The 13,241-nt window shown below is 42.4% G+C and overlaps 1 protein-coding gene across 1 annotated transcript; it reads right to left on the minus strand.

Moving 5' to 3' along the window:
* Positions 1–739: 739 nt before the first annotated feature.
* Positions 740–5,463, minus strand: LOC120712187 (lipid phosphate phosphatase 2-like). The gene is made up of 10 exons (XM_039997903.1): positions 5,299–5,463; positions 5,024–5,149; positions 4,843–4,915; positions 3,348–3,568; positions 3,157–3,244; positions 2,973–3,082; positions 2,773–2,866; positions 1,649–1,837; positions 1,479–1,538; positions 740–1,383 (listed from the first exon to the last, which is right to left on the minus strand). The coding sequence occupies exons 4-10, from the start codon at positions 3,561–3,563 to the stop codon at positions 1,208–1,210; spliced, it is 933 nt and encodes a 310-aa protein (XP_039853837.1). The 5' UTR covers positions 3,564–3,568; positions 4,843–4,915; positions 5,024–5,149; positions 5,299–5,463; the 3' UTR covers positions 740–1,207.
* Between the last annotated feature and the right edge of the window lie 7,778 nt (positions 5,464–13,241).

Consider the following 13,241-nt stretch of genomic DNA (forward strand, 5'->3'; position numbering starts at 1 on the left):
GGTGTTCGAGAGCCTGAAGAAGATGCCCAAGAGCAGCTCCAATCCATCGCACAATTAGCTAGGCCTCCCTGCGAGGTTAGCAGTGCTTTTGGTGAGGTAGCCTGGTTTTTCAGTCACTCACTCTGGCTTACTTTGTTCTTTGTAGTGGATCACTAGCTACTTCAGCTGGCCCTTTTAGTTCAGGAGGATAGGCATGTATGTACATTTTGGGAGATAAAGCTGGCTGGCTCAATTGCAGCTCGGCATGTATGTACGTTTTGAAGCTAAATTGATGTGTAGATCTCAGGGTAGTATGCTTGTTCAAATTAACGGGACAATAGTAGAATTTTAGTATATTGTTCTTTTGCTAGGAGATCTCAACAGGGCTTCGTGCATAGCATTAGATCTCGGATGGTTCATGTATTCATGTGTTGCAACGATTTGCAACATTGCAACTGCCCATTCTCCACAATGGCGAAACTCATCGATCATCAATGTGAAGCCCAGCGTAACTACGAGTTTTACTGTCGTCTGACACCGCAACGAGTTTGTAGGCTCACTTATAAGAGGAGATTTTGTTGGAACTGAAACTTAACTCAATCCCTAAAATTTGAAGCCTAGAGGGTTTCATTTCAGTTTATAAAACAGATATCTATAGACCAAAGGGTTGCAACAAGCGTCGAAAACTAACTATTACCAATCACCTTTAGGGCTTTATTCATATATAAATGGCATGCCCAAACCAGACAAACAGTCGATAGGAACAAAGTTGAAGCTTCTGTACATAATTATACAAAGTGTAATTATGCTATTACTGAAAAAGGCCTAGGGTCCTTCAGCAGCAGCACACAACAACTGGAGAAATACTGATTTCTGAAGCACTATGCAACCATTTGCATGCCACCCAATGATTTTATTACACCAAAGGGTTGCAACAAGCGTCGAAAACTAACTATTCACATTGTCACTGAAAACATAAACATTCACTGTCATTTACATCTAACCACAACAGTTATTATGTCATGGTATTAAAGCCCGCTGCTCTATACAAGAAACAGCCCAGCATCAATGATCGCAGGAAGGTGGTAGACATAACTCCACATGCTGTTTACTCAGGCCGTGTACATGATCCAACCACGCAATTTGACAAGTCGCCATGCAAGTTAGCTTGTCTAGCTCGGAAAGATCGGAAGAATTAGCACATTGGAGATACCTGCAGTGCAGTGCTTCACGGTCTCCTGCCAGACTCCATTGACTCCAAGATAGGGCTGGTGTCTCTCAGGGCAATGCCGCCATGTCCCTCTTCTTCATCTTCAAACTCTGTAGGTCTTATTTCAAACGAGTTTGCATTGCCATTGCTGTGTGTCTCAGCTAGCTGTTGGAAGTACGCATGAGGCCATATAGCTGCAAATGCATAGGAACATAAACACTTGGTAAAATATATTGACAGAAGTCTGAAAAATATTATCAGCGTATATTATATAGGAAGGGGAAGGTACCATCATTGTCAAAGGGATACGGGAAGAACTGCAGGTAACAGAATGAAGCAACTGTAAGACCTGAAAATAAGAAAGAAGATTTAGACTGGAACTCCTTGTATGACTTCTGAGTGCGAAGGGTCAAGGGTATTCTAAATGTTGGATAGAAAAATGGCATAAAAGTAGCAAACCTAAGATGCCTCCTGCAAACACATCTTGCCAGTGATGCCAGTAATCATCAACCCGAGAAACCGCCACAAGTGACGCAACAAGTAGAGGCAGAAATACTAAGCACAGTTTTGCAATATGACCTTTGCGATCAAAAGCTTTAAGTTTGCCAGCCAAGTACCACGCCAGAAAACCTAGACCAGCAAAAGACCCTGAAGAAGATGAGAGAGGATAGGAACAGGTTCATCAGGTCATCTGTTGAAACAATAGGGGGGAATACCATATTGTGGCTAACAGAGCAACCAAACAGAAACTCTCAAAGCTGTATTGAGATTAAGAACATGTGAAGAACCTGCTCAGTGGGTGATCTATGCTTGAAAATGATATGCTGAATTGCTGAAACCATAGGTTGCTAATATGCATTGTTCACATTGCCATGGAAATCGTGTAATGTATAATGTGTGACAGGGATGATGAAAAGGATAATCATCTGATTGTCATGCATTAGGATGAAAAGAACAGCAATTTCAAGTGCACAGTAGCTAAATCATTCTTAGACAGAAATCACAAGACATTATCAAATTAAAGGAGAGCTTCAGTTATAATCTAACGGCATATTCAGGCTAGAGGTATTAATGTAGACAAAAATTGTGACAGCACAGTGTTAAAATCATTGAACTTTACTTTTTTTAATGCTTACTCTGATTAGTTGTATGCTGATTTCTCATTTCTTATTACCATACATTGCAACTATTTAAGTGTTCCCTTTCCTCTAGAAAAGGATGGAACTACACTAGAAGGTATTTAATAGAGATTTGATATTACGTAAATGAAGTCAGAAGTCCTTATCTTTTTCCTCCAAACTAATGCTGAAATTCTTATAATAAGAATGAACCAACAGAACAAATATTGGCTAATGCAATAGTAGAACATAAAAAATAATGAAAGACTAAAATAAACTGATCGACTAGTACAAGGATTCAGAAGAGCAAGTGTCTAATGTATAGAAACAATCACACGCCTGAATTCAGACAGTCATGATAACTGCATGCCAAGATAGTCGACCAATGAACAAATTAGTTACAAAGCTACAAATTGTCTTTAGGAGCACAATGGACATAACATACCAAGTTATTCAGTTTCTTACATGAAGAATGCCCACTTGGGAAGCTCTTGTGACCTTCTTTGATGACACTCTTTTCTCCATGGCAAATGACATCAGTGGTGATATTATCGTAATTCTGGAAAGCAAATATAGGATTTAGTGAGTACTTGAGGTTTGAGAACATGTCAATAAGAATGAAATTTTTCATATGGATAACAATGGCATTGGTGGAAGAACTTTACAGGTATGCCGTCAGGGAAACAGCGCCAAAAGAAGTCTGGGCGAGGGCGGCCAACACCATCCTTAATTGCATCGGTAATCACAGCAGTTATAAGCACTGAATATAAAATCCCTGTACAAATTTTATAGTTAAGCACAAACTGACGGTGTCGTTGAATAACTCAATATGTAGAGAGAGCAATGTACCTAGTATGCCATGGTGTAAATCATAAACATTTTTCATTTTAAAGTAAATTCCAGCAAAGACAAACCAGGGTAGCACAATTGCAATCAGCTGTAATCAAGAAAAGGCTAGACTGAGAAACAAATTGTGCATAGCTTACAGTTAAATCAATATATGAAGTCATAAGAAAATCTAAAGTAAAGCAAGAACATACTGGAACAGCCCAAAATGGAATTGTGTTGCCCTTTAGAGGATAGCGCAAGTCAATCATCATATCCCGTCCAACAAAGCGGTGAAAAGGCTCAATTATGTTTAGCAGTCCGTCAAGGACAGCCAGGCAGAGGAGTATGATCCAATCATACATATGTAATCTTGCCACTTTGGTGCCATGGGACCTTATAGTGTGGCAACCTAGCTGGATATCAGCCATTCTCCCTGGAATGGAAGAGCAAAAGAAAGAAATTCACAGTGAGCAAAAAGCAGACTTATATATGGATTCTAGATGCTATATATTTTAGGAGTTTGCAAATGAAACCAGAAGGAAATAATCAATTATCTCCAAGTAGATTGAATTCCCATGTGGTCTAAAGTTTGCTAATTTTTCAAATGTTAAGAAAGCACTAAAACTTTATTCCATAAAGCTTGTACTATCCAGAAAACAGAAACTCTGTAAACATTTACAATGGATTGAGAGAACCAAAGTCACAAGTTAGTAGCATTCAGAACATCAGTTCAATGGCATCACATAGATTTGAAAGACACGGGCATTGAATCTGCCAGACAACTATTTAGTCCAATATAATCATAGCAAGGGCAAGGTCAGAAACAACCAAATAGTTTTAAGAAAATCTAGTGGTAAGATGCATCAGTCATTTAAGGTTTACTAGAAAGAAAGGATTATGAGTAACTTCAGGTAGTGGCAACCACACTTTCTTGGTTGAAGCATTGGATAACTTCCCCTTCAACAGAATATGAAACCCAATACATAGCCAATGTAACTTGAAGGGCTACTGGTGGATACAATTGAGGTACTATTTCTTGCAATTCAGGACGAAGTAATTCGTTCTAATGTTTTGTAAAAAAAATATAAAAGCTTCAGGCAAACAACAAAGTGCTTGAAAGAGCCAGCATTTTGAAACAATCACCCATTTTTTTAGTTAACCTAACTACCACAAAACTGAGGAAGTGCATGTATAAGTCTGCTCAGAAGCTATAAATGGGGGGGGGGGGGGGGGGGACAGTGAACGAGAAGGTCGAAACTTCCATTCCGCAGAAGCAGAGCACTGCTAACTCTACCACTGTAATAACGATTTGTGGGCAGATGCAACTGCATAGAAGCAATTGGTGACTAATTACTCGAGAAAGAATGGGAGTGTTTCCATACAAATTTCGGAAAGTTTGAAGATGAACAGCAACACACTGGTTGACACCAGCTGCCGATGCCCACTAAACTAGACATAGATTTCTTACTGAAACACGTGTCCATACAAATTTACTCCTAAACAACAGAAGGCATCTAATCATAATAAGCTCGTAAGCCTCTCTCATTCGGGAAAAAAAAAATGAAAACACTTCCCATGTAGCAACACTTAAACCTAATTTCTGTAGTGCAGAGAAAAATAGAAATTGTACTTTTTTGGGGGAGCTAAGAGAAATTGTACTTTAACATGGTCCTGAATACAAGAGAAATAGAAAGAGGGAGAGCTTACGAACTCAGTCCTCCCTCACGGAGAAGGCGCTGATTCAGATCGATTCCCGGACACCTCGGCCGCGCTGCGAGAACTGCCCCAAAAGTATTTCTCATTTAATCAGCGGAAGAAACGAAGCCGCAAAGAATGTTACGGTAACGGAGGAAGCGGGGGAACGCTCGGAGCCTCCTGACACACTTACCACTTCGAATCAGGGTATCCGCCGCCGGCGCGGCCGGGAGCAGCCGAGCGAGGCGGCCCCGGACGGACTCCGCCGGAACAGAAGAAGGCCAAGAACAGAGCCTGTCACCGCCCGCAATCTGGGTTCCTGTACTTGAATTCAAAAAAGAACTCAACCGGGGGCTATCCGGCACGAGAATCTTCCAAAGGTAGCTCTTTTTTATTCGAAAAGCAAAAGAAAAGAGGAAGGGATTAGTGAGAAAGGCGGAGGAGGGCGCGTGTTCTTGCGGGGCGGACCTGCAACGGAACGGAACGGAACGGAGCCCTGGAATATCTGGCCGGCCGCCGGAGCTGTGCGCGGCTGGCTGGGCTCACACTAAGGACTACTCCTAGGCCAGTGGCGAATTGGCGATAGGAGATTGAGATTGAACAGAGTGGACGGGGCACGAGCGACGGCCGACAGGAGGAGATGGGTGGCCCCCCTCTGATCGCTGCTGGTTGCGATCTCAGCCGTCGGATGGAGTGCGCGCTGGCCGGATCAGCGTAATCTCGATCAGCTGATTATTAGCCGGAAAAACTGGCCCGCATTCATCGTCGGCTTTGTTACGGACAATTTGAGCAGGTTACAGGCTGTGTTTAGTTCCGCGAAAAGTTCCCAAAATTTTTCACTGACACACATCACATCGAACTTTACGATACATGCATAGAATATTAAATGTAGTTAAAAAATATAACTAATTGCATAGTTTGGTTGTAAATGACGAGACGAATCTTTTGAAAATATTAAATAAAAACGAAACGTGCTACAGCAACTTTTTCGCAAACTTTTCGCAAACTTTTCGCAAACTAAACACACCCACTTAGGCTATCTCCAACCATTCCCCCCATCCAACTCCCCCCAAACGTACTATTTACTATATTTTACTACCTCCCTCCAAAACATTCCTCCCCCTATAACTCCTTCTCTCCAACCATTCCCCCATATCTAGTCCCTCTATATACTATCACTCATTAACTAACTATTTATTTAATGTTTTTGAATTTAAAAAAATCATACAGTATTTGTACTGTCATAATACACATTATCATTATGTTACGGGGCTCAAACGGGATTAATATCGCGAAGAAACGGTGTAATTAAAGATATAGGGAGAATTGGAACTCATTCTATATGTGGGGGGAGTTTCAACTCTCCCACATATAAGGGGGAGCTGTAAGGGGAGCCGTTGGAGCGCTCGCTCCCCCAGCCCCCTACTTAGTTTGGGGGGCGGTTTAGGGTGCGCCGTAGGGTGGGGAGCAAGCCTTATTGCACCGCTGGCTCTGTTGACGTTGGAAAGATGGATGATAGAAGGCGAAAGCTGTGCAGCGTGCTCCGTTTCCGTAGCTCAAGTCCTTTTCGCTGACGCCGACCAATTGGAACATAGTAGGGGGCCCGCGGCCAAAGTAAAAGTGCTCCCTCATTTTAAATTTATAATAAATTGTAGATTATTTTGACAGATATAAATCTAGTTTTGGTATATATCTAGATGTAAGGATGCAAGTTAGTATTCAATAGTATGTTTAGACCAGCTAATTAATTATGTTGCATGCCTCTCTAGCTCTCAAATTATTTACGCAGAATATCATTCTAATTTATTTTATCAATTTTTTAGATCGACCCAACGACATAAAATATATATAACTTGCATTCTTATCTAGACGTAATGTTTATCTAGCAACATAGCAAAAATTATATATTTAAATTTACCATAACAATCTACAATTTGGAATAGACATAGTACTACTTTTGTTAATTTTGTGGTTTCGGAGAAAAGGTCAAGTTGAGATATATCAGCACGGTTATGCTGTATCATGCATCTTAGGAAATTATTAAGACGATGACTGCAATCTGCACGCATGATATCATCGTGATTCCTAAAGTTTCGAGGAGGTATACCAACCACCATCTTTAGATCACCAGATGTGCTTTCGGAGACCCCAGACAAATCCATCATCCGGCAATGGTCCCGGCATGAGCTGGGCAACAGCGCACATGACACGACACGGGCGCGTTGCCCATCCTTTCTGCGTCAGCAGGTAACTAGGATGGATCTCAGCTGAAGAATTTTTATTTTTTTAATACAAAATTATACTGTAATTACGGAATAATATCGCGAATCTATGGAATTTCAAAACTAAACCCCTTTCGTCTGCCCAGCAGACTGTTGACACATAATCGCGCCAACACACTCGAATGCGCTAGAACGCGCAGGAGATCGTCAAAACGATCTGAACCAGCAATGCCCTGGCGGACCGGTCTGACCGGTTCCGCAGACCGGTCTGACCGGTATGGAGCAGAGAACCGCGAAGACATAGAAACACGAGCTCGGGAGGGACCCCGTCGGAGCTTGCGCGGTTAGGGTTGCTCTGAAGTCGGCAGGCCACTCAGAACGTCTTCAAACACCGTAGAGACGAAGGAAGAAAGCAATATAGGGTTGGAAAAGACTAGGATTTGAGAGATAAAAAGTAATGCGATATTTTGATTGATTCGATTGGGAATATCTGAATCGGCCTTAGCCTTTATATTTATAGGCCGGGGAAGTCATACCCCTCTCCAAGTCGGTTTATACAAGAATTTCCAAAATAAAACGAAGCCTACTCGGATTACAACTGGACATCTAAACTGACAGAATTGGCTGTCAACATATGCCCCTCTGCTTTTTGGTGATTTTCACAAGCCAAAAAGTAAAAACTATTCTGATGTACATATTTTACACAGAGCATACAAGTCTAAAAATAAATTAAGGGTGATATCCAATACCGGCCATCTTCATCCTCATGCACTTTGCCATACGCTAGGATAGAACTTCTTCAAGTACCTCCCATTGATAGCCCTTGGTAGACGCTCACCTTGCACCGTCTCCACCATATACAAATTACCGGAGATAATTTTAATAATCTTGTATGGACCCTCCCAACTTGGCGACCATTTTCTAAACTTGTTGCTTTTCATCCTAAAAGGCAAAATTGTCTTCCAATCCAGATCCCCAACCTGAAAAGATTTAAGTTTTACCTTTTTGTTGTAAGCTATGGCCACCCGAAGCTTGTCTTTCTCAATCTCCTTCAAAGACTTCAAACACTTGTCGGTCACCTCATCAATATTATCCATCATCAAATCATGGTAATCAACAGCGGAGATGTCATTTTGCTTTGCCAATTTATAGGCATCCAGATTTACCTCAACAGGTAAAACGACCTCTTGACCATACACAAGCTCAAAAAGAGTAACCTTTGACCATATATGATGAGTCCACAATGCTTCGGATAACACTTCATGCCACCTCTTAGGATTTTCTTCTATCTTCTTCTTGACAAGTTTGATCAAAATCTTATTACTAGACTCGGCCTGCCCATTGGCCTGAGCATAGTATGGAGTTGAATTGAGCAACTTAATCTTGTAAGATTCGGCAAAGACACGCACCTCTTTTGATATAAATGAAGAATCTTGATCCGTTGTCAAAGTTTGTGGAATGCCGAATCTATGAATAATATGCTCAGTAATAAACTCAATTATCTCCTTATGTGTCATATTCTTCAAAGGAACCGCTTCGATCCATTTAGTGAAATAATCCGTATCAACCAACACGAAGCGATGCCCCTTTGAAGATGGAGGATTAATTTGTCCAATGAAATCCAACCCCCAACCTCGAAACGGCCATGGTTTAATAATAGAATGCATCAACGCAGCAGGCACCAATTGCAAATCACCAAACCGCTGACATTCTTCACACCCTTTATAGTATCTAAAACAATCGGACAGCATGGTGGGCCAATAGAAACCAGCTTTTCTAAGTAACCACTTCATCTTGGGAGCCAATTGATGAGTACCACAAATACCTTCATGAACCTTACCCATAGCAACCCGGGCCTGATCCGAGTCTAAACACTTGAGAAGCAAATCTTCGGCAGTTCGACGATAAAGTTCATCGTCAATTAAAACGTACTTGAAAGCCAAACGCCGAATATTTCTCTCTGCACCACGACCAGGATCTCTCAAATACGATATAATAGGGACCCTCTAATCCTGAGTTTCGGCCGAGACAATTGAATCATCTTTCTTGGCCGAATCAGAACCAACAGCTGCATTACCGGTCAAACCAGTCTCTGTACCGGTCAGACCAGTCTCGCTGACCGGTCGGGCCGGTGCATCCAGAACTAGACACTCAGCTTTTGTTTGCATCGGCTTGCGAATGTTGAAATATTTTTTCGTAACATTATAGCCAGATGCTTGCTGAGCCAGAGTATTTGCCTTTTCATTCTCTTCCCTCGAAATATGTTTGATAATAAATTCATCGAAAGAAAAAATAATATTGATGCATTTATCAAGATATGCATTTAGAGAACCATTATAGCACTGGCATATCTTAGATACTTGCAGCACCACCAGAAGAGAATCTCCAAAGGTTTCAACATGCTTCACGCCCATGGATTGCAAGAATTCCAAGCCAAATAGAAGAGCCTCATATTCAACTTGGTTATTTGTGCACTCTTCTTCTAATCGGTTTGAAAATTCAAAAACAGCACCATTCGGAGAAATAAGAACAGCACCAATCACTTAACCATCATCACAAATCGATCCATCAAAGTACAACTTCCATAGTGTGCAAGTAATGTAGCCAACTTCTAGATCATGCTTGTCATTAATCCGATGCTCAACAATAAAATCTGCTATAATTTGGCCTCTCATAGTTTTTAAAGGTTCACAAGTCAAATCATATTCAACAAAAGCATAAGTCCACTTGCCGATTCTACCACTCAAAATCGATTTTTGTAACATATATTTGATCACATCGGTTTGACATACTACTATGCAAGTACTAGATAGTAGATAATGCCTTAATTTGGTACAAGCATAATAAAGAGACAAACACAACTTCTCAATAAATGTATACCTCGTCTCCGCATCAATAAGTCGTCGGCTTAAATATGTAATGATATACTCCTTTCCTTTGGTTTCTTGAGTCAAAACAGCGCCAATAACTTTGTCTTCAGCAGTCACATAAAGTTTGAAAGGTACTCCTCTCCTAGGTGCTTTGAGTACAGGTGACGAAGACAAATAAATCTTGATCTTCTCAAACGCTTCTTGCTGTTTTGGCTCCCATGTAAATTCGGTTTCATCTTTTAACCGAAGAATAGGAGTAAAAGCATCGATCTTCCCGGACAAGTTAGATATAAACCTTCTCAAGAAATTTACCTTGCCCAAGAACTTGGGTAAATCCTTCATGCATGTAGGGGCTTCAACCTTCCTCATGGCTTCATTTCTTTTAGAATCAACCTCTATTCCCTTCTCATGAATAATGAAGCCAAGAAACTTTTCAGCCGATACACCAAAAGTACATTTGAGTGGATTCATCTTCAAACCATACCGGCGCATCCTCTCAAGAGCAAGTCTCAAATCGGCAAAATGATGATCCAAACCGGCCCATTTAATGACAATATCATCAATGTACACCTCCAAGATGACACCAAGCAAATCATGGAAGATTAAATTCATAGCTCTTTGATAAGTAGCACCCGCATTTTTCAAACCAAAAGTCATAACAACCCACTCAAACAAGCCGACAAATACTGGACATCTAAAGGCCGTTTTTTATATATCTTCTTCGGCCATGAATATTTGATTGTAACCGGCGTTACCATCAATAAAACTAATGACACGATGTCTGGAAGCCTCATTGATCAACATATCGGCTATAGGCATAGGATATTCATCCTTGGGAGTAGCTTTATTAAGATTTCTAAAATCAATGCACACTTTAATTTTCCCCGAATCCTTTTTCTCAACGGGCACAATATTAGAGATCCAATCAGCATAACGACAAAACCGAATAAATCCAGCATCAAGTAAACGATTAATTTCAGTTTTAATTCGGTCATAAATAATGGGATTGAAACGCCTAACTGGTTGTTTATAAAGTCTAAAACCGGCTTTAATCGATAAACGATGCTCAACAAGATCACGACTTAAACCGGGCATTTCATGATACTCCCAAGCAAAGCAATCAACATATTCCTTCAATAAATTAACCAAATTGGTTTTATATTCAGCCGATAAATTTTTGTTTACAAAGGTCGGCGTAGGGATAGTTCCATCACCAATGTCTACCTTTTCTAAAGGATCGGCCGATGCAAACCCTTGGCCCAGCTTGTCTAGATCATCAGAATCTTCAATGGCTTCACACATATCGTTCGTACAGGCTCGATATTGATCTAGCCTCTGCTGTAACCACTCTGTGTTGGACCGGTCTGACCGGTCGGGGTGTCCGGTCTGACCGGTCGGGGTGTCCGGTCTGACAGGTCGGCTCTGTGCACCGAACGGGACTGGACCGGTCTGACCGGTTGGCACAAGCGGTCTGACCGGTCGCTTCTGAAGCTTCTGTTGTACTCATCTGATTTACATTAAATGATTTATCCGATTATCCATCGGCTTTAGTACAGCAGAAACAAAACCATCCTTAGTGCAACTAATCAAATCATAATCGGACAGATCCACGCTCAATAAACACTTGACGTTGTCGTGTGCACTAATAGAATCCGAATCGGCTAAAGCAACAAAGGATGAAGTGTCCCCATGAACAATCTCAACCTCATCGCCGATCCACTGAACAAGAAACTGATACAAGATAGAAGGAACGCACTGATTTGCATGAATCCAATCCCTCCCAAGAATCAAATTGTAGTTACCTTGCACCTCCGAGACGAAAAAAGCCGTAGCAAGCGTCTTGCTCCCAATGGTGAGCTCCATGGAAGCAACTCCCTTGGCGCTAAGGGGCTCGCTCCCCCCAACACCACTGACAGTCATGTTTGTCTTGATCAAGTCCTCATCTTGGCCACCGAGCTTCTTGTACAGCGAATTGGGCATAAGATTTATAATGGCCCCACCATCCACTAGCATGCGAGTCACCGACTTCCCGTTGATGTGTCCCCTCAGGTAAAGAGCCTTGAGGTGGTTGTCCTTCTCGCTTGGCATCTGGAACATAGCTTCACGGGGCCCAAACTGAAGATGAGCAAAATCTTCCTCCGGGACCACGAAGTAATCTGAAGATAAGTGCACCACATTGATCTCCAAGTTGGTGTGCTCCGGAGATGCTTCAAAATCTACCAATTCCTCGTCTTCTGCGGTTGGAGTAACTACTGGGGCTTCATCAACAGAAGGAAACAAAACAGGCGGCACCGATTCGGCTATTACCTACGTACTGGGCTCGACCAGTCTGACCTGTTGGTCAGAGCGGTCTGACCGGTCTTCCTGACCGGTCTGACCGGTCGACTGTGGCGGTCCGACCGGTCTGGCTGGCTGATCAGCTGTCTTGACCTTCCAAACCTTGATCTGAGGGAACATGGGCATGTATCTGTTGAAGCCCTCATCCCTTATCTTCTCTTCTTCCTGCTCCTTCTTTTCCTTATTATGAAGGCGCTGCAACTTCCTCTTCTGTGTATGAGTTAAACCCGAAGGGCACCACCTAGGCTGATGGTACTTATCTGCTGCGCTCTTGCTGCTACAGGCCTCATGATCATTGGCCATGACCGGCTTTTGTGAAGGAAGCTCAACCGATTTCTCTATGTCCATCGGCTTTTTGCCCGTATCCTTTATGGGCACCTTGACTTCACCGATTTGAACAACATTGGTTTTAGGTTTCTCTAGATCAGCAACAGGCTTCTGCTCCTCTTTCTTTTCCTTGATGCGATACTCGAATCTTGGAGCAGGAACCTGACCCGGCCTCTGGTGAGACCGGTCTAACCGGTCAGAGGTGACCGGTTTGCCCGGTGCAGCCTGCTGCACTAGACCAGATTGGCGTGGTCCCAATCGGTCATGCACGGGCACCCTGGAGCTTTCCCCTTGATAATGTGGAGGATAAAGCATCGGGAAACACTGCATCCATATCCCTTCATGCTCCCATGCCGGATTTGTTGCACTTGACGCCGGTGGCACCCATGGCATGGTAGCATACATCTTCTGGGGAGGATACAATGTGACAACGTCACCTCTGCGCCTGCTGGATTCCCTCCTTGGAGACACTGGACGATCTTGGCGCGGTGGCGGTCACGGTCTCTTTTTTAGCGGCCGATCTTTTTAAACGGCCTTTGTGTACTTGTTCAACAACTGGTCGAAGGTGGGCTTCTGATTAGCAGCCCTTCCCTGCACCTTCACCTCGTTGGTCTTCCAAGTACCCACTTCCGGATGCTTTGGCTTGAAAGTCCGG

This window comes from Panicum virgatum, chromosome 6K (assembly GCF_016808335.1).
Source record: "Panicum virgatum strain AP13 chromosome 6K, P.virgatum_v5, whole genome shotgun sequence".
Taxonomy (NCBI): domain Eukaryota; kingdom Viridiplantae; phylum Streptophyta; class Magnoliopsida; order Poales; family Poaceae; genus Panicum; species Panicum virgatum.

Coding starts and splice junctions, on each gene's coding strand:
- LOC120712187 (XM_039997903.1), bottom strand. CDS start 3,563: ATGGCTGATATCCAGCTAGGTTGCCACACTATAAGGTCCCATGGCACC. Junction 2,867..2,972: donor GTTTCCCTGACGGCATACCT/GTAAAGTTCTTC, acceptor TTTGCTTTCCAG/AATTACGATAATATCACCAC. Junction 1,384..1,478: donor GTATCCCTTTGACAATGATG/GTACCTTCCCCT, acceptor ATGCATTTGCAG/CTATATGGCCTCATGCGTAC.